Below are 20,974 nucleotides of genomic sequence, written 5' to 3' on the forward strand. Positions count from 1 at the left end.
CCTTCCAGCTCTGGACCAGGGCATCACTGAGCTCCTGAACAGTCTGAGGTGCAACCTGACGGTGTTAAATGGACCATAAAATGATATCCCAGAGCTGTTATATCGGATTTAAGTCAGGTAAGTGTGGGGGCCATTCAATGGTATCAATTCCTTCATCCTCCAGGAACTGCCTGTATACCCTTGCCACATGAGGCCGGGCATTGTCGTGCACCAGGAGGAACCCAGGACCCACTGCCCCAGCGTAGGGTCTGACAATGGGTCCAAGGATTTCATTCCGATACCTAATGGCAGTCAGGGTGCCATTATCTAGCCTGTAGAGGTCTGTGCATCCCTTCATGGATATCCCAAGGTATATTCCTTGGCAGTTTTTCCAGCAGTAAAGCAGTTTGTTACTGTCAGCTGTGACTCCAGTATGTGTCTGATGGCAAGGGCTAAAAATTATTATTATTATACAGGATTTATAAAGCGCCAACAGTTTGCTCAGTGCTTTACAATATAAAGGGAGACAATAGAGTTCAATACAAGAGGGTTAGGAGAGCCCTGTTCCTTGGAGCTTACAATCTAAGAGTGACACCAAACTCTGGTTTAAGAAGAAAAAAAAAAGTATTCCTAACTTTAAAAATTCCCTTTTATTGCTATCAGCCTCTAAATATCCATTTTTTGCTGTTGTGATCTGACTTCCTCTCAGAGGGTCCTGTCATTCCAAATGGTGCATTCCTGTGTCATTCATTTTGTATGGTACTCCAAGTACTAAGGCAATGTACTGTGTTGCAATGATAAGCGAGCCAGCCTGTCTTTAGAGACCTTCTGAGAAAAAAACAAATCTAATACTTCCCCTGTCATACTGACCCTCTGACTTCAATTCTTTTTGTCATCGCCTCAGAACTAGTATGAAGATAAAGAATTCTAACTTAATCACATACTTATTTTGGGTCAGTGACTCCATACTAAAGTTAGTGGATCAACAGGAACCTGGCATTTTTAGAAGGTGGTCTGTAATGGTAGTCTACTGTACATATATCAATCATCAATAGTATCTTTAAAAAAAAGATAGGTAAATTAGTTAATGATATGTAGCGCCACCCTCGTAAGGGCTGCTTGTATTCCTGCCCAGATCTCCCCCTTTTTTGCCCTGCAGCCAGGCAGAAGGTATTTTCCACAGCCAGGTACACACACACACACGTTCGATTGCTGTCTTCAATGATTAGTATAGGGGATGTTTGTTTTAGGAGTTTGATTGTAGAACTGGGGATAGGTATAGGGGATTTAATAGGATACTCCAAAATTAGAACTATTCAAACTGAGGACATCTACTGTAGCTGATCTCTTAGTTAAGCATTTTTGAAGTCCTGGCTGACAGTAGATAGCAGACAATTAGACTAGCTTTTCAGAACACATCAAGTACAGGGGGGGTAACAAGCACACAGAGTCCCCAAATTCCTTTAATGAAAGTACCCACAAGGCCCAAGGACAGAATGGTAGCCTCCTTCTAAACTTCCAAGAGAAACCCTCCAGTGATTCCAGACAGAGCTTTGGCAGATAGCCCCCTTCAGTCAGCATACTGTAGAACCAGGATCACCCTCTTTAAGTTCAGGCCCTTCGGTCGACCACCTGAGGCCAGCATGGCAGTCAGTGCCAGGCGAGGCAAACCTGCCTCCAGCCTGCTTTGGTTCAATCCTCTCCTGGGAAAGCCACTGAACCCATGTGTTCACAGAACATAAATACCACTCCAAGCATGCAGTGGGACTGCCCTCCCCTACAATTGGGCAGGGCTGTATCCATATTCATGCTGCTCATTTTCCTAGTTGCCTCCTAGGTTCTGGAAGGCTCTCAGTTTCCAGAAGGCAGGCAAAACTCAAGGCAAACTCAGCAACAGCAGACACAACTAATCCATCACAGCACTCCATTAGGCAGACAGCCCAACTAGATTTTCCCAACAGCTATACTTAACCTAACTATACCAAATCCAAAACCTAAACTAGAAGAGTGGTACAGAAATATTTGGAGTTCTATACAGATTTGTTTTATTTATAATAATCCCATGCCGATCCCTAAATGAATGCAATATTTCTCAGACTTCCTATACTGTACAACATTCATAACAGTTTCTCCTTACACTTTTCTAAAAGGAAACATATATTGGGATAGATATAGTACCACTGCATATCTTCTTCTAAAAATGTCAATTGCCTGCCTGTTTCTGGCTCCAGAGTGAACTCCTAACCTGCATACTTATCCCTAGTGAGCTTCTAGGCAGCATAACAGCCAGAAAACTAGTACCATCAAATGCAAAGACTTCCTCTGTGCTTCCTACCTGCAGGGTGTTTTCATTGGTATGTTTCATTGGTAGTTTTTTTCCAGCACTTCCTTAAAATAACCACCATGTGCTTTGTAGGATATACTCGTATTACCTTTCTAGATAGGTTGCTAGGTTGGTTAGGTAAATTTAGCTCCATTGGCTCCTCTGTAATGAGTGGAGCAGAGTGTAATTGCTTTGGGCTCTTCTGGACTTGTGGGTTTGATTGTTTCCCCCTGCCTTCTGGAGGATTCTAGAATGTAGTGGGCTAAAAAGGTAGATCCACAATCCGAATATTGATGTTGCCTTGACCAATTCCTGGGGGGAAGGTGTCCAGTAGGTGGTTAGGGAGGACATTGAGCTGCCCTGTTCTTGTCCAGGGGGAGAAGTTCCCAGCCCTACTAAGCAGCCCAACTGAAGTTCTACATGTGCTCATTGAGGTTCCAGCTTTACTTAAGCTGTTGGGCCTGTCTTGCTGAAAATCTCCAGAACTAATTAAGAGATTTCACTGAGTAAATGTCTGTCTGATATAGAAAGGAGGCATCCAATCATATAGGGACATTTAATACAGACCTGAGTGTAGGATCCTAGCGACTGTGTGCTGCTACCACCCCTTGTGCATCAGTGCCAGTGCTTGCTTGGTCCGGGGTATTTCTTACGTGCACAAAAAAACAATAACAACAAAAAAAACTCTTAGACTGTTCTTTGAGCCAGAAAGAGTGATTGTTGCTGTGTGCTTTGCTGTTGCTGAACTAACCTGGGAGAGGAACCTGTGGCAAATTAGTGGGCCCTTTTGGGGGTGAGTGCTACATACTCTACCCACCCAAACATTCACATTTGTGTGTTGTGGCAACACACACTTATTCCCACACTTTTTCATTGTGAATGGCACCCCCAGTACAGTACAAGTCCAATGCACTGCAGTGTACCCATCTGTTGTGGTGTATTGGCAGCCCATTCACATTGTGTGTGCATTAAAACAGTGCCAACAAATGTGAATGGGCCCTGATGGGAGTTTAATTTGACAAGAAATAGTAGAATAAATGATAGCAAATACCAACTTGGGTCTCATCAGTGATGGCGCGTTTTCTATCCTGAGTACAATAATTTCATTATGCACTAACTCTGGAACATCCTCTCCACTTATCACATGCATTTGATAAAAAAGTACAATTTGATAATTCTAAATCCACCAGTTGTTTCAAAATGTTTCTACGAAAGGTTCTTATAAAAGTAGAAATTGCATTATGCAGCTTGAATTTATCTGCATTTAGGGCACATTAGATTAACTCTTGCTGAGACCTAACAAATTTCAAAGCAGCTTAATATATAAACACCTTAAAAGAACCACAAAGTATAGGTAAAGTCATCTGAATGACATGAAGTTTGTTGCCTTTTTATGGTTTTCTTCTTTTTCATATCCTTTACAGCTGTTTTCCTGGAAGCAGTTTGCATTTACTTCCTGTCTATATGTACTCCAATGATGGCTGCATGGCATTTCTTAGGATGGGTTTCCTGATGATGATAATAGTGGTCCATGTATGTGTAATGTGTATTGAAATGGCAGCTTGTAACCTTTATCAGTGGCCATGTAGAGGAGCACAACTTAAAGACAGGGACAAAACTTGGGGGTCACTGTACTTCTTGAGTAATGCTACCAACCTGATGTGTAAGAGTATCCCGTACATTATATGTGGTGAAGGACGAGTTGGGTTTGCATCCATGGCCATGGGCCTGCTAAATGAAGCGCAACCTGGAGCACACCTCCTTGGAGGAACATACGTGACAGGGCCTCAGGCCCTTATAACAAAGCAGCAATTATGATGTGGTATGACTAAGAGCACCACTGCACCCCCTTATGATACCTGTTCCTGGGATACAATTGCTGTTTCGCCAGCAGATGAGTAGTTGTCCATATTACCGCTGCTTACTTGGTGTAGCCAATGCTACCCCAATATGTTACAGCACGCAATGCGGCCATATCATTTAGTAGCTTGGTCTAAACTAACTATTTAAAGTGATATTGTAGCACCCTCCTAGATAAGTACTAAAAGTAGAAAGACTAATGCTCGCTGTAGCCAATGAGGCTGTATTTTTTGCTCTAGGTAAATTTAGCTTTAGCTTACTGGTTTTAGAGCACTCACGTCTGGTCCTGGAGAGGGGAAGTCCAGCCTATAGGGTACACTGCTCTCCCAAGCAACCCTGCAATGTGCTTGTTGTTCATGAGCCCTCAGCTGGGCTAACTGAGAGGCCCAGAAGCCGAGAAGTCTAGAAGCCGAGAGACGGTCTCATCGTGGATCTGGTCTGGGACTACTACTAATAGACATTGAAAGGAGGCATATATTTGTATGAGGGCCTTGTGAGTACAGACTGTGTGGGAAATCCCAGAGATTAAGTCTATGGGCTGCTTCCACCCAACCCTCTGGGGCTTGAGAGTCAGCTGTGAGTGCAGAAAAAAAGGGGGTACCAGCTGGTATTCTTAAGAGCCTAGTCCACCTTGTTCTGTGCTCAGTTGTACATAATTCCTTGGAGCATCCCATTTTTCTCTAATTCCTATCCAAGTTACCTAAAAAAGAAAGAAAAAAAAATCCCCCTAGATGGCTTATTGAGCCAAAGAGTGACTGTAATCATGTGCCTGTCTGCGGGGCAGAAGATGGGAAAAGACCCTAGGGACCAGGGGTGGACTGACAATTCGGACAGTGCCCAAGGGCCCAGGATCAGTAGGGAGCCCCATGAGAGGCTCGCTGTCTGGTGACAGTGCAGGGAGCAGAGGAGGAGGCAGTCTCAGATCGCAGAAGTAGCTCACCTTTCACTTCACATAGTGGCAGAGTGAGTCAGGGTCCCGGGCAGTGATAGTGCCTTGTACATGCTGCTGGTGATGGAGACGGTGGGAAGTGAGAAGGTGAGAAGCAGTGGAGTATCATCCATGGGTGCAAGGTGTTCACTGCACTCACCCTGCACCCATGGATGACATGTGTTAGGAGCAAAGTCAGGGGTGATCGGTGAAGAAGCTGAAAGCATAGGACAGATGCGGCTTCCAGCTGCTTCATTGAAAGCCATACAGGGAGATCGGTGCTTGTTATTGTCCCTCCGCTGCACTGATCATCCCTAACCGTGCACCAGATTTCCATCCTCCCCCCTGCAGGTCTCTGGTGCCTCATCTTCTCTGGCAGTGCCCAGACCTTTCCCCCCATCCTCCACAATAATGGCAGAGCAGAGGAGAGAGCCCAGATCTGCTCAGCCTCCCCTGTCCCCATCCACACTGGAAGTCCAAGCAGCTTCTGAGACGAGGCTGTGTGGGGAAATTGTGTCGATCAGCCGGAAGCTCTGTGATGCTTCTGAATGTTCTGAATGTGCCAGTAAGCCAAGAACCATCCATGTGATTCCTTCCTTCCTTTTCTTTCTTCCTTCCTTCCTGCATTTCCTCCCTCCCTTTTCTTCCTTCCCTTCCTTCATTCCTCCATTCATCCCCTCTCTCTTCTTCCTTTCCTCCCTCCCTTCCTCCATCCATTCCCTCCCTTTTCTTCCTTCCCTCCCTCCTTTATTTCCTCCATCCATTGCCTGCCTTTTCTTCCTTCCATCCTCCATTCTCTCTCTCCCTTTTCTTCCTTCCTTCTTCCCTCCCCTCCCCTCCTTTCATTCCTTCCTCCATCTTTTTCCTTCTATCCTTAATCCATTCCCTCCTTTTTCTTCCTTCCCTTCCTTCCTCCATCCCCTCCCTTCCCTCCTTTCATTTCCTTCCTTCCCCCATCCATTCTCTCCCTTCATCCATTTCCTCCTCTTCCTTCATCCATTCCTCCATCCGTTTCCTTGCTTCCTTCCTCCATTCATTCCCTACCTTCCTTTTCTTAATTCCCTTCATTCTTTCCTTCTCTCCCCTTCCTTTATTCCTTCCTTCCTCCATCCATTCCCTCCCTTTTCTTCCTTCCCTTACTTCCTCCATCCCCTTCCTTCATTTTCTTCCTTCCTCTTCCTTCCTTCCTCCATCCATTCCCTCCCCCCTTTTCTTCTTTTCTTCCTTCCTCCCATTCCTTCATTCCTTCCTCCATCCATTTCCTTCCTTCCTTCCTCCAACCATTCCCACCATTTTCATCCTTCCTTTCCTTCCTCCATCCATTCCCTCCCTCCCTTCCTCCTGATATAAGGGGATACAGGTTCTGTTTATTCATCCCAATCTAATGACAGCCGAAGATATACTAGTGCTCACTGTTTACTCCCAATCTAGTGACAGCCCCACATATACTAGTGCTCCCTGTTCATTCCCTACTGAGGCTGTCCACTGCCCCCACAAAATCATTGTGACTCCAAATATAAACACATGTATGTAAATTACGTGTAAATGTGTATGTAAATTATGTAAAACATAATTTAAAAATGAAATAAATAAAAAAAATTCTGACACCCACACCATTTCTCTACTGACATCATCCACTGGCCACCCAAAAGCATTTTGAAAAAATTATAAAAATAATAAAACATTAAAATTGTAAAAAAAAAAAACATAAATAAATCTGACACCATCCTGCACATACTACCCATCACCATACACTCCGCACTCCTCTCCCTGTACATACTACCCACTGTCACACACTCCACACTGTACTTTCCCTATTTAACATTACCACACTCTGCAAGTCATCTCAGACACTATTTAACCACAGACCTTTTAAGCCACACCCAGTTTTTTTTAGCAATTCAAAAACATACCCTCTCTCTCTCGCCCCTCCTCTCTTTTCTCTCACCCCCCCACCTCTCCCTCTCTCACTTCCCCCAAATGGCAGCCATCTTTAAACCTGGAAGTTCCCAGTGGCTTCTATGGAAAGAAGCCGGGAACATTCATGCAGTCTTTGTTGCAGTAAATATTTAATTGTCCCTTCTATACAGCTGAGCTGCAATATATAGGTGGAGCGTTGTGCGGGTGTGGCATGAGTGTAGGCTGGGACCAGGGGTGGACTGAAAACTCATGGGGCCCCCAGGCAATAGGGGACCATGGGGCCCCTGTGTCCTTGCCCATGCTCAAAGCACACCCAAAAAAGCCTATGAAAAGGTAACAGGGGCATTTCATGGGGCCCCCTACTGACCCTGGGCCCTCGGGTAGTGCCCGAGTGCTTGAATGGTCAGTCCGCCCCTGCCTGGGACACATTATATCTTATTGTCTGGGGGCCCCATGACTTGTCAGTCCACCCCTGCTAGGGATCCATTTAAAAGCTGGCTCCTATGGGATACCGCTACAATAGGAAAGCTAGAATTCTACTTTAAGTTTGGACTGTTACCCTATTAAGGAAGACCGATGTATATTGTTTATGGTTGAGATTATGATGTCACTGCCCTGCCTCTCCACCACGTTTAAACACTTTCTAGAGCAATTTTTTAAAATTTTTTGAACAAATGTAAAAATCTGCATTTCGGGCTATAAAATGTTTTAAAATATTATATATTTTTTGAAAGCAGATGACGTATAATAAAAAGATAGTTTTAATTTATGTTGCACAGCTGTTATCAAACACATTTTTTCCCAATAAAATATAATAAAATTAATTTTAGTGCAATCACAAATAATACCAAACCCAAATTTTTGGTACAGTAGAAAAGATTGGGTTGCGTCAGGTAAATAGATACCAAACATGTCAAGTCTTAAAATTACATGCGCCTGTGATAATCAAAAAAAATATATGGTACCCAAATATTTTCATAGGTGATGCTTTAAAAGCCTTTACCATTCATCAGTTTAGAGTTAACTGAAAGCTATGGTGCTAGAATTATTGCTCTCAATCACCACATATGTTTTTATTCAATTCTATTTTTTTTTATTTATTTTTTTGTAATTTAACATTATTTTTGACACAAGAGATTAATAAATCCCAATATGATAGCATTAGAGAAGTGACAGATACTCTTTATGGAGATATTAGGGTCTATTAAACTCCCCACCTGTTCCAGCAGCCGCAACACCCACACAGAAAAACTCAAGAGATGGGTGTGGGTGCCATTTATCCTAATAGCACGCCACTGGCAATTGCACTGCACTTGCAGTTCCCATGCGGACTGATATTCCAGAAATGATACAGGGACCTTTCCCTGTGTTTTAGGAAATTTGAATGAAAGGGCTGCCATGCCCATGCTAAACGTGGCTCACAGAGCCGCATCAATGTGACCCTAGCCTAACCCTAGGTTCACACCTAAGCGTTTTCTGCAGCGTTTTGCAGAAACGCAATACAGTCCATTTAACATGATTTCCTAAGGGACAGGTTCACATCTCTGTGTTTTCACCCGGTGTATTTTTTGGAAAGGGTCAGGGACTTTTTTTTAATGCAAAACATTAAGTTTTTGGCTCTATAGACTTCAAAGGGAATGCTGCAGAAAAGCATGTATTGTGTTCTTGCTGCGTTTTTAATGTGCAGGTTGCATTTGAGCCGTTTCTGCATTGCCTTTTGAGTTGTGTTTTTTAAATGTTTTTTGCCACATTTTGCTTTTTCTTTTTTCTTGTTCCTAGGCACATTTAAAATGCATCAAAAACATGGCAAAAACGCAATACATGCTTTTCTGCAGTGTTTCCATTGAAGTCTATAAAACCAAAAACACTACTTTTTGCTTTCAAAAAACTTCCTGACCCTTTCCAAAAAACGCACCGGGTGAAAACGCACAGATGTGAACATGTCCCATAGGAAATCATGTTAAATGGACTGTACTGCATTTCTGCAAAACTCTGTGGAAAATGCTTAGGTGTGAACCTAGGGTCCTTAAATGTTCCCAGATAGGGGAAATGTCACACTTCATTAATTTTTTTTTTTTTAACCGAGTTGCATTTACATGCATTTGTTGTGTGTTAATGTGCATTCTGGTACAGGGGCGGACTGACCATTCGAGCACTCGGGCACTGCCCGAGGGCCAAGGGTCAGTAGGAGGCCCCATAAGATGCCCCTGGTGCCTTTCAGAGGCCTTTTTGGGTGTGGTTTGAGTGTGGGCGAGGACACAGGGGCCCCACGATCCAATATTGCCCGGGGGCCCCATGAATTGTCAGTCTGCCTGCCCCTGTTCTGGTACATTTACAATCAAAAAAAATGCAGCATGCTGAACTTTTATTTGTCTTTATAAATATATATGAAAGCTCCATAATGGTGTAAACTAGACGCACTAAAATGCATTAATTTTTCATGTATATGCATTCATAATGCATTTAAGGTGTCTTGCACACAGGGAATTTGCTTTTCTCCTCTGAATGCCAGAACTCCTGGCAGGAAAAACATACTGCACATGTGTTTAGGGGCATGAAGCATTTGAGGATTATAGGATACTATGGGCTGGAATGTTAATTAATTCTGGCCATTGGAATGCATTAATGCTCAAGCATGCCTAAACGTGGCTACCGCTTAGACGCCTTAATATGCGCTCAGTGTTTTTCTGCTCTTCAGCTTCTCTCCTGAACACGCTATTGTTTTTTTTTTTTTGTTTTTTTTTAGCCTGTAAATACTCCTCTTCCAATATGCCTGTGAACACCTATGTGTGCATGGATGCCTAGGGGGTTATTTACTAAAACTGGAGAGTGCAAAATCTGGTGCAACTCTGCATAGAAACCAATCAGCTTCCAGGTTTTATTGCTAAAGCTTAATTGGACAAGCTGAAGTTAGAAGCTGATTGGCTGCCATGTGCAGCTGCACCAGATTTGGTGTGCACAAATGTTTAGTACATCTACCTCATAGACTAACAAAGACGTGATTTTACAGGCTGAAGAAAAAAAAAGCCACCAAATGTCTGTAAAAGAAGCATTTCTTTAGCCCAATGTGCATGAGGCCTAAAAATAAATTCAATAGCATCTGGTGTACTGCACACCTAACACCAGCACTCCTGCGTTCAGGTTATTTAGCCCCGATTCACATATATGCGGCCGTGCGGGCCACGTTTTGCGCGGGTACAAGAGCCCATTCATTTGAAAGGACTCCCGTGCCATGCAGAGAAGAAGTCCCTGCACTTCTTCCGAAAACTCAGCCCGCACAGGAACCTTGGTTGCGTTTTCCAGTGTGGGCGGCTTTCCATTAGAATTAATGGCACCCGCCAGGTACTTGCCTTTTCCTGAGTTTACTTTAATTTATGTGCATTCACTGTATCTAGTCTGCCCCTGGATGCATGAAATTCTAATATCTCTAAGGCTACGTTCACACTAGCATTGTGTGCAGGCGGCAGAGAGGCATTTGGGAAGCGGTTTTACCGCTTCCCAAATGCCTCTTCCAATTCTGCACATTACAGCACATGGTGCTGTTCTAACGGGAGCGTTTGCGTCGCGTCGCTTTGTGTCGTGGCAAAATGGACGTCTCTGGTCGAGTCAGGAGACGTTGAAGCCTCCTATTCTTGTGTATGGTGCCGCTCCGCAAACGCCTGGCGGTTGCGACGCGGTTGCGGGGCGTTTGCAGAGCGGTAACACCACTCAAACTGCATTATAGGCGTTTGTGGGGTGTTATTAACGCTCAGCAACTTCTGCTAAACCGCGCATGCGGCGTTTGCGAAGCATCTGCCGAGTGTTAAAAAACGATCCGCAAATGCCGGACCAATGCTTGCCAAACGCTATAGGGGCGTTTGGCAAGCGTTGGTAAAACAGCCAAGTGTGAACGAGCCCTTAATGTGGATAAACCAACCACATGTAAATGTGCACAAATGCATAGTGTGAATTACTCCATTTGAAATCATTACATGCATGTATACGTTTTAAGAAATATCAGGTTGTCAATACCAGTGTAAATGTGACTAAGGTTCCGTTCACACCTATGCAGTTTGCTTTTTGTCCATTTCGCAGTGCTTTTTGCAGTTTGTTTTGCGTTTTTCTACATGCGTTTTTGCGTTTTGTTCAGTTTTTTTTTTTTAAGTGGAATTTTCTTTTTGCTGGGCAGAATAAAAATGCAAAAAACACAGCAAAAACGCACTACCATGCATTTCAGCAGATTCTCTATTGTAGAAAAAATGCTTTTTGCTTTAAAAAAAAAAAAACCCTGACCCTTTCCAGAAACGCAACAGCTCAAAAAAGCATAGAAGTGAACGTGTTCCATAGGAAACCATGTTAAATGGACTGTAGTGCGTTTCTGCAAAAAGCACTAAAAAACGCATTGGTGTGAACGGAGCCTAGAAGTAAAGATATAGCTTGGTGTCACTAAAAAATGCAGGTCTGTTTCTATATATGGCTTGATATTGTATAAAATGACTAACTTAATACAGGTAGAAAACTTCGATACAACTTTGATTAATCGCTGACAATGACAATATACAGAGAAATGGTTACATTGATAGACGGCATCTATAAATCATGGGAACAATCCCTTTACTGTTCCCCAGCATTACAGAGACTTACCCCAGTTATATGCTTCGCAGGGAAGGCTGTCCTCTTAATATTATCCATCTATAATGCAGAACTTGTGAGGATTAATTGTAGATTTACAAAGAACAAAAATGAACAATTCCAAAACTCTAAAAGAAGAAACAAGTAATATGTAAATGGTTCCTCTGAGTGCAGGTTACGTGAGGTCTATGTCCATTGAGAAAAAAAAGTCTAGTTTAGTAAGCAGTCTTTATCTGGTGGGAGAGCTGCGGAGAAAGGACGATCTCACATGATCTGGCTTTTTATGAAGGAAATTCTAATCAATTTGTTAAACTGGGATAGCCTAAAAAACGTAGCTGCGGTATGTAATGCGGGGAGAATCACATGTTCGGCTGAAGATCTTCTGAGAAGATGTCACAGCACACAATTTTCTTTTTAGTTGACACACTTGTTTGCATAAGTGGAAACATAAATGTTTGCAGGAGTAACTGCAGCCAAATCGGAATGTTTATGGGGGACGTAGGCTGACATGTCATGTTTGGAAGTACAAGGATTCCATTACACGGAGTCTTTTGGGTGAGCTCCTTTTGCCATGACTGTGTGATTGCAGCACAAAGGCCCCTTCGGAGCAAAGGATTATGGGTATGAACATGACATGTCCACTTTTATTGTGTTTAAGGATATATAACTGGTGTGAATTGCTCATTGATTGTCTGATGGGCAGTAAGGCTGGCCATACACTATACAATTTTCTGTCCAATTTCTGCCCAATTTCCTTTAGATTTACCTTCAACTATGTAGTGCAAGGTTTGACCTCCTATTATATGGTTTTTGGTCAATCTAAAGCAAAATTGTATAATGTATGGCCAGCCTAAAATTATAAATAAATTGGTGTAGCACTATAATATGCAACATAAACACATAAGCAAATAAAATCAGTAATAAATGATAAATAAATTGTGATCAGATCCTCCAGGGATCTAGGACATACTGGTATGTGCCACAAAACTGTGAATTTGTGAATATGACAACTTGGTCCTGAACTTGGACCCAATATATGGTGAATAATGAATGAAACCCCCAAATCCCAGAAAAGGGATTAAAAAACATAAGACGAATGCAATAAACAGTGTTTCCCAAAATGCGGGATAAATCCTAAAATAAAGTGACAAGTGCTCAAACTCCAAAATAAAATATGCACATGAAAAACATAATGAGAAACACTGTAAAAATCTCAACAATTCGCATGTGAAAAAACTGTATAATGAAATATACATCAAATGGTGAAAATATATAAAATATATATATAAAAAACATCCAATATAGTGCAAAACTGCTAGAGGTGCTTCAATATTCCAGGACATGCAGGTGATACAGTGCATGTGTACACAAGTCGATGTGAATCATTAATTGGCTAAAATGCCCCCTCACCTCCTTACCATGACCCAATGGGCCAATACGCCTTTCGGATCACACCAGGATCCTTCATAAAAACTCCTCAATATACGATCTCCAGAGAAAATCCCCATCAATGGTGGCTCACAAACATCAAAGGTTCCCCTTCCAGAGATAGGTACTGCAATACAGCCAACTTACTCACACAGATCACAATAATTGCCATAAAAGAAGAAGAGAGATCCTCCATAGTGTAACACTATTTATTCCAAGTGTATATCAAAACAAAACGCCAAATTTACACTCACTTGATTGCAGATATAAACAGGCAATCACACTACATGTAATGGGTGTACTCTGCATGAATTGGGTATACCAAGATGGCGTCTGCCGGAATTACGTCACCGCGCATTTACGCGTTGCGTCACACTCCACACGTGACTTCCTCAGGCAATCGCATGCCAAGTCGCACCCAGTGTGACCGGGGTCTAAGAATGAAACCTCAACACACCTGTGCTGTAGACAAAATGGTTCACGGATGTTTTCTTTGTGTGCCAAGGTGATGCTAGCTCACTAGAAATGAATGGGCCACCTTAAAGCAGAACACCTCAAAGCATAAAAACACATGCCTTATGGTTTTATATACAAGTGTGAAGGGACCTTCAAATCACTTCTACACACAACTCAAGGTTTAAAGTGATACTAAAGGTTCTTTTTTTTTTTGTAAAATAACAAGTATGTTATACTTACCTGCTGTGTGTAGTGGTTTTACAAAGAACAGCCTGGATGCTCCTCTGTGTCGGGTGCCCCCATAGCAAGCAGTTTGCTATGGGGGTACCCGAACAGACGTGTTCCCAAGCCACTGCTCCGTGTGTCCATTCACACATGGAGCCATGGCTTGGCCCTGCCCCCTCTCTTTCCTCATTGGCTGACTGGCTGAGATTGACAGCAGAGGGTGCCAATGGCTCCCGATTGCTGTCAGCCAATTAGGAGGCAGAGACCCGGGACAGCCGAGGCTGTTGTGCACATTGATGGATCGCAATGGGGCTCAGGTATTGAGGGGGTTGGGGGGGGCTGTTGCACACAGAAGGCTTTTTACCTTTATGCATAGAATACATGAAGGTAAAAAACCATGAGGCTTTACAATCACTTTAAAGCAGAACCTTACTTATAACAACTTGATAAAAAATAATGTTCTTTAGCAATGAACATACATTACACATTAACAATTATGCTACCAAAATTAGGTTAGGTTCACACCTATGCAGTTTGCATTCAACCCGTTTCTGCATTGTGTTTTGTGTTTTTTGCACCTGCGTCTTTTATGTGTTTTTTGCTGTGTTTTTTATGCGTTTTGCGGTTTGTTTTTTTCTTGTTTCTAGGCAGATTTAAAATGCAAAATGCAGCAAAAACGCACTACATGCTTTTCTGCAGCATTTCAATTGAAGTCTATAGTACCAAAAATGCTACTTTTTGTGTTCACAAAGGCCATGACCCTTTCCAAAAAACGCACTGGGTGAAACACAGAGATGTGAATGTGTCCCATAGGAAATCATGTTAAATGGACTGTAGTGCATTTCTGCAAAATGCTGCAGAAAACGCTTAGGTGTGAACCTAAGGTGTAAATTGCCTCCAGCATTACTTCTGTTTCTTCTTGCCAGAGGCTGCCATTTTGCTGAAACCCAGAACCCATGAGCAGCAGTAAATCTTTAACCTGTCAGCAGAACGCCCTCCACAGTTTTGGCAAATAGAGAGCAACTGCACATGTGCAGAGCAGGATGAGACAGCGTGGTACTGGATTTAAATAGTACAGGCATTTATTTTTAATGTTTTACATAGCTATACCTGCAAAAGGGGCCAGTCTGGAGTGATTTAACAGGTCTTATTTTTCTAAATAAGGTCCATTTTAAAGCAGGTATGTATATGTTATGCATGATTACACTAATCTAGCTTTGACAAATGCAACTTAGTACCTGGTCAATTCACCTGGAAGGTGGAAATCACTGAGGTAGACACCGCTACTCCAGTAATCTCCATTTGCTTCTGGGTCCAGTGCTGAACAATCTGCTGCTGAGCATGGGCGCCATTCAGAGAATGCTTTGATTGGATGAGGTGGTGAGTGTGAAGACACTGCCCTGCCTCTCTACAGCTTTCAATCAGAGAACACTTACTATTCTTTCATAGAGTTCTATGAATGGTGCCCATGTCAAGTGGCCAACCTTGTTCATTCACAATGCAGCAGGGCAGCAGCTCAGCACGGGACCCAGAAGCAAGTGGAAATCACTGGAGTAGCAGTGTCTACTTCAGCGATTTATAGCTGCCAGGGGCATTGGTCAGGTATGGTATGTATGTATGTATGTATGTATGTATGTATATATATATATATATATATACATACAATGATCCAAGCTGGAACAACGTAATTACTGTATGTACAAAATATCCATACCATAAATTATGCATCATACCCCCATATGACTTCAGCTTAGGCTGATTACAGCCTAACAGCACTAAATTTCACAAATCACTCCTACTTAAAATGTAACTAAAGGCAAAAATTTTTATTTATTTTGGATTGAATAAGGGAGGGATTTAATCCCATCAGTTTTTTGACACCTGTGTTGCATTGGGGAGATTTCCCTTCACTTCCTGTCCCATAGCCAAACAGGAAGTGAGAGGAAATCCCTCAAAAGTCAGGGAATCCCTGGTTGTCACCAGGGTCACCATAACTAGTGTCCCCAATGGAAGATTTCCCCCTCTATTCCTGTTCTGGTGACAATCCAAAATTTAGAATTTTGTATCACTTTCACTTTTGCAGATAATGGTAAACAGGACAAATAGTGAGAGCGAATCTCTCTAAAGGGGGCACAGACAGCACCTGGCAGATGTTCTAAACTATCTCTACTCTACACACACAAAAACGTTTTGCCTTTAGATATGTACTGCCCTCTTAGGTAGCTAGGGGGAGCTAGACTCTAATGGTTAGACAGGGGCTGAGTAGCAGCCCAGGTATAATAGCCAGAGTGGGGTCAAATTGTGGTCAGGGCTGAGAGGCTCTGCAGGCCAGCCTCTCTGGAATTTCCCTCTGCTCTAGGGCTTTGGAGGAAGGCCCTAGGGGCAGTGGGTGGATCTGAGGAGTGACTGGCTGCACTTTTGAGGGTTCCTAGCCAAAATCCAACAGGAGGTATGCAATTTGCTGGGACACCCTTAAAATCTTTGTAACCTGCCCAGTAGCGGGGGAGATCAGGTGGAAGATAGAGAGGAAGATGTGAGGCTAAAGGAAGGAGGCTGTGAGGAGGCCAAGTAGGATGGGGCCTACCTGTAAGCCTGGAGCTGGAAAGAAGGAAAGCTCAGAGCTCATTGGCCCCATGAGAGAGGACCACCTGTGCGGCAGGGAAGCAGCGGCCCAACTGATAGGCCTGGTAGCAGCCACCAACCCACAAGAGGTACAGGAGAGGATCTGAGTGAGTACACTTACACCTCCTGAGCGGATAGGGGAAGGAGCAGTGGTGGGAAATCAGATTAGCCATCTACCAGTGACTGTTTACCTCCTAAAGTGAGAGGAACTGGATCCCCTGTTGAGGGACACCTCCAGATTGCTGGGTGAAGAGAAGTTCATCTAGGGTCTGAGGTAGTACACTAAGTAGACACTGGCTAGCTCTCCAACAGAGACTGTGTTGCAGTGAAGGCTTGTAAATAGTTTCAGGAAGTTGTCCTCAGTTTATCAGTACACTTGGGCATCCTGTACACCCCTAACCCTATTCCAGTTCAAATCCCCTAAATAAAACAACAAAACCAAAGCTCAAGGACTGATTTCTGACTCTGGATGCAAGCTCTTGTGGAAATGTGTGATGTCTGGCTGTTCAGGACTATATCGGGACCCAAATCTTCTCATGACTCCTAAGGGGGTAGTGTTGCAGTTATATCTTAAAGGTCCCATGTCATCAGAGAAATCCAGGGCTCTCAATGTTGATTTCCTTCAGAAAACACTGCTTTCCTAGTTGTCTCTGATCTTGAAACTGTACTTGCGTGCATCAAGTGAAGTCAGAACCCGTAATCTACATGCTTGTTCATGGTCAGTGAGCCAGAAACAGCCACGCTAATAGGATTTTGAGCAGGAGGTCAGCATTTGTTTTTTGTCCTGAAAAGTTTCCTTTAATTAGACATGTAGATCCACAAAGCTCAGACTCATAACTACTGAAAACTTTTAATAGCGTGTTATTTCAGTTGTCACATGCTGCTCTGACATCAGCCATGGAGGATGATACATGAAAACTGGAATATATAACATCTCCACTGTTTACGACATGCTGACACTCAAAACTGAGTTTTATATATTTTAAAATATGTTTTTTATACTCATTACAATTTTTTAAAGAACATTTTTATGCATAAATAATAAGACAGATATATCTAACTTTAAGATCAAAACAAAAATCACCAGAGAAAATTACACTTTTATTTTATCATTGTAAGAGTTAAGGGAAAAAAAATACAGAAGAAAGAAGAGAGAAAAAAAAAATGAAAAGGGAAGAGAAGGTTGATTCCCCACATCAGGTCAGATTAATCAAAGTCAGGAGAACACAGCAGCCTGTAGTCCATACATTTCTAATGCCCCATACACACTATCAGTTTTTTGTCATTCAACCTAGTGGGCTGAATGAAAAAAAACCCAACAGATTGCTGTACTGACACAAGCAATGTTACTACTGCGATCTCCCCCGCTGTGCTGTTGTGTTCTGATAGGGGGGACAGCCCTCATCAGAACACGCTAGTCAGCGCTTTCAGCTATTGGCTGAGACAGTTGATTGGCAGGCCTTTTTTGATCATGCCCCTGAACAGATTGGCTGCTGTACGCATGAATGTTGAACTGCTCAATACTGCCCGATGTTCAGCCCATACGTACAGGGCTTTAAATTATTTTCAAGGATTCCAAATATTGGAGTCCAACATAGAAGATTACATTGCGTTAGTTCCTACAAAAGCAAAGTATGATCTATCATAGGGGTCTCCAAACATTTTAGTATGTGGGCCGCATTGTATATTTTACAAACATTCATGGACTGAAAACAAATCCGTTTTATAAATGAATTAATAAAATTTAAATAAACGAATAAACACACTCCAAAAAAAAAACTTCACACCAGAAGCCCCCATCATAAGTCCCCCTCTTTACCTCACCAGCCTACCCATTACATCTGAAGTACACTTCACATCACACAAGCAGAGATCCCCCTTCACATCAGAAGCCCCTTCATTCACACATCAGAGCCCCCCTTTAACATCAGAAACCCCTTCATCACATAAGAGCCCCCCTTTAACATCAGAAGCCCACCCCCCATTTCACATTAGAGTCTTTCTTTTACATCAGAAGCTCCCATAGCATCAGAGCCCCCCTCTCACATTTCAAAAGGCCCCTCACATCAGAGTTCCCATTGCAGTTCCTCATTACATTAGGGTCTCCATCAGAGTCCACATAAGAAGAGGAGAAAACCAAACTTGAATCCATAGTCTGTGGTGGCAGTCTCAAGATACACCACTTACCTAGCCTTACCCTAGTTGTGGGTTGGATAAAATCTCATAATGGGCCAGAGGGTAGCATAGCAATGGAAAAGATAGATCCAGGGGTCCAAAATTGGCATCCATCCAGAAAATTTAGATATGATACCAGGGGCGGACTGACAACTCATGGGGCCCCCGGGCAATAGGGAATCATGGGGCCCCTATGTCCTTGCCCAAACTCAAAAAAGCCTATAAAAAAGGTACCAGGGGCATCTCATGGGGCCCCCTACTGACCCTGGGCCCCCGGGCAGTGCCAAATGGTCAGTCCACCCCTGTATGATACCCACTACATTCTTCCAGTATGTTTAAACAATAGGATATAGTCACCATATAAACTATATTACCAAAAGTATTGGGATGCCTGTCTTTATATGCACGTGAACTAGTCTTAATCCGTAGGGTTCAATATTTAGTTGGCCCACCTTTTTCAGCTATGACAGCTTCATCTCTTCTGGGAAGGCTGTCCACAAAGTTTAGGAGTGTGTCTATGGGAATGTTTGACCATTCTTCCAGAATCGCATTTGTGAGGTCAGGCACTGATGTTGGGTGAGAATGCCTGGCTCACAGTCTCCGCTCTAATTCATCCCAAAGGTATTCTGTCAGGTTGAGGTCAGGACTCTGTGCAGGCCAGTCAAGTTCCTCCACCCAAACTCGCTCATCCATGTCTTTATGGACCTTGCTTTGTGCACTGGTGCACAGTCATGTTGGAACAGGAGGGGGCAATCCCTAAACTGTTCCCACAAAGTTGAGAGCATGAAATTGTCCAAAATGTCTTGGCATGCTGACACCTTAAGAGTTCCCTTCACTGGAACTAAGGGGCCAAGCCCAACTCCTGAAAAACAACCCCACACCGTAATCCTCCCTCCACCAAACTTTACACTTGGCACAATGCAGTCAGGCAAGTACCATTCTCCTGGCAACTGCCAAACCCAGACATGTCCATTAGATTGCCAGACAGAGCAGCATGATTCGTCACCCCAGAGAACACGTCTCCAGTATTCTAGAGTCCAGTGGCGGCATGTTTTACACCACTGCATCCAACGCTTTGCATTGCACTTGGTGATGTAAGACTTGGATGCAGCTGCTCGGCCATGGAAACCCATTCTATTAAGCTCTCTATGCACTGTTGTTGTGCTAATCCTGAAGGCCACATGAAGTTTGGAGGTCTTTAGCTATTGACTCTGCAGACAGTTGGCTACTTCTGCGCACTGTGCACTTCAGTTGCAGTTGTTTCCAGTTGCTTTCACTTTGTTATAATACCACTAACAGTTGACTGTGGAATATTTAGTAGGAAGGAAATTTCACAGATGGACTTATTGCACAGGTGGCAACCAATCACTGTACCACACTTGGAGGCACTGAGCTCCTAAGATTAACCCATTCTTTCACAAGTGTTTGTAGAAGCAGTCTGCATGCCTAGGTGCTTGATTTTATAGACCTGTGGCCATGGAGGTGATTGGAACACCTGAATCCAATGATTTGGAGGGGTGTCCCAATACTTTTGGCAATATAGTGTATGTGCAACATACCCCCAACAGACCCCTCAATAACATATCCAATAGTTAAATGAATACATGTTAGAGATGTGAAAGGAATAGATGTCATTGTGCAGCCAGTTTAACCATTAGCCGCCCGGCCAATGGCCGTTTGGCGGCTTGAAAAGCGCTGCAGCTTTCCGGGTGCACGCCATTTGGCGTGCTCCCGCACATGCGCGGTTTGCGCGGTTGCAGAGCGACGCAGCAGTGCAATCTGTCACCGCCCGTGCACCTCGGACACGGCCGATGACAGATCCGAGTACCGGCTCCCGTTGCCGGTACCATGTGACCTGCTGTGACCAATCACAGCAGGTCACATGACAGTTGTATACAATGGATGGCTTCATTCATGATGCCATCCATTGTATACTAGTGCCTAGCTGTGAATGGTCACAGCTAATCACATGCACATGTCATGTGATTAGCTGTGACCAAATCACAGCTAAGCACAAAAAAAAAAAAAAAAAAAAAATCGATTTCATTCAGGTAAATGCTTGCTTATAGCAAAGTAATTCTTTGCTATAAGCAAATTGTGTAAAAAAAAAAAAAAAAAAAAAAATACTGATCACTTCCCCAAAGTAGTACAGTGTTACTATGGTAACATTGTACTATTTTGGTCATAGTAAAATATGAAAAAAAATCTTAAAAAAAATAAAAAAAATGTAATAAAAAATTAAATATAATAAAAAAATTAAAAAAAATTAAAAAAAATATATATATATTTTTTTTTCATACTGTCACCAGTCAGTGTCGCTGTTCACCACCATGCCAGTTATATGATGATGCTGTACTGCACTGGTGACAGTATGTAAAAAAAAAAATAGTGAAAATAATTTTTTTAATTTTTTAATTTTCTGAAAAATTATGACAAAAAAATACAAC

General features: G+C 42.9%; 1 protein-coding gene across 2 annotated transcripts in view; it reads right to left on the reverse strand.

Annotated features, from left to right (window-relative positions):
* The window catches only part of LOC149457808 (solute carrier family 2, facilitated glucose transporter member 9-like), a 92,196-nt gene extending 80,322 nt beyond the window's left edge, over positions 1 to 11,874 (reverse strand). The window contains exon 1 of one of the 2 annotated variants that reach the window (XM_089683274.1): positions 11,634 to 11,874. In XM_089683274.1, coding sequence (XP_089539400.1) covers positions 11,634 to 11,681 — 48 coding nt within the window. In that variant the 5' untranslated portion in view covers positions 11,682 to 11,874. The remainder of the gene's footprint in view (positions 1 to 11,633) is intronic. The other variant, XM_089683273.1, reaches the window with a different exon arrangement.
* Between the last annotated feature and the right edge of the window lie 9,100 nt (positions 11,875 to 20,974).

This window comes from Staurois parvus, unplaced genomic scaffold (genome assembly GCF_062004578.1).
Source record: "Staurois parvus isolate SC_StPar_1 unplaced genomic scaffold, SC_StPar_1.0 ptg000303l, whole genome shotgun sequence".
Taxonomy (NCBI): Eukaryota; Metazoa; Chordata; class Amphibia; order Anura; family Ranidae; genus Staurois; species Staurois parvus.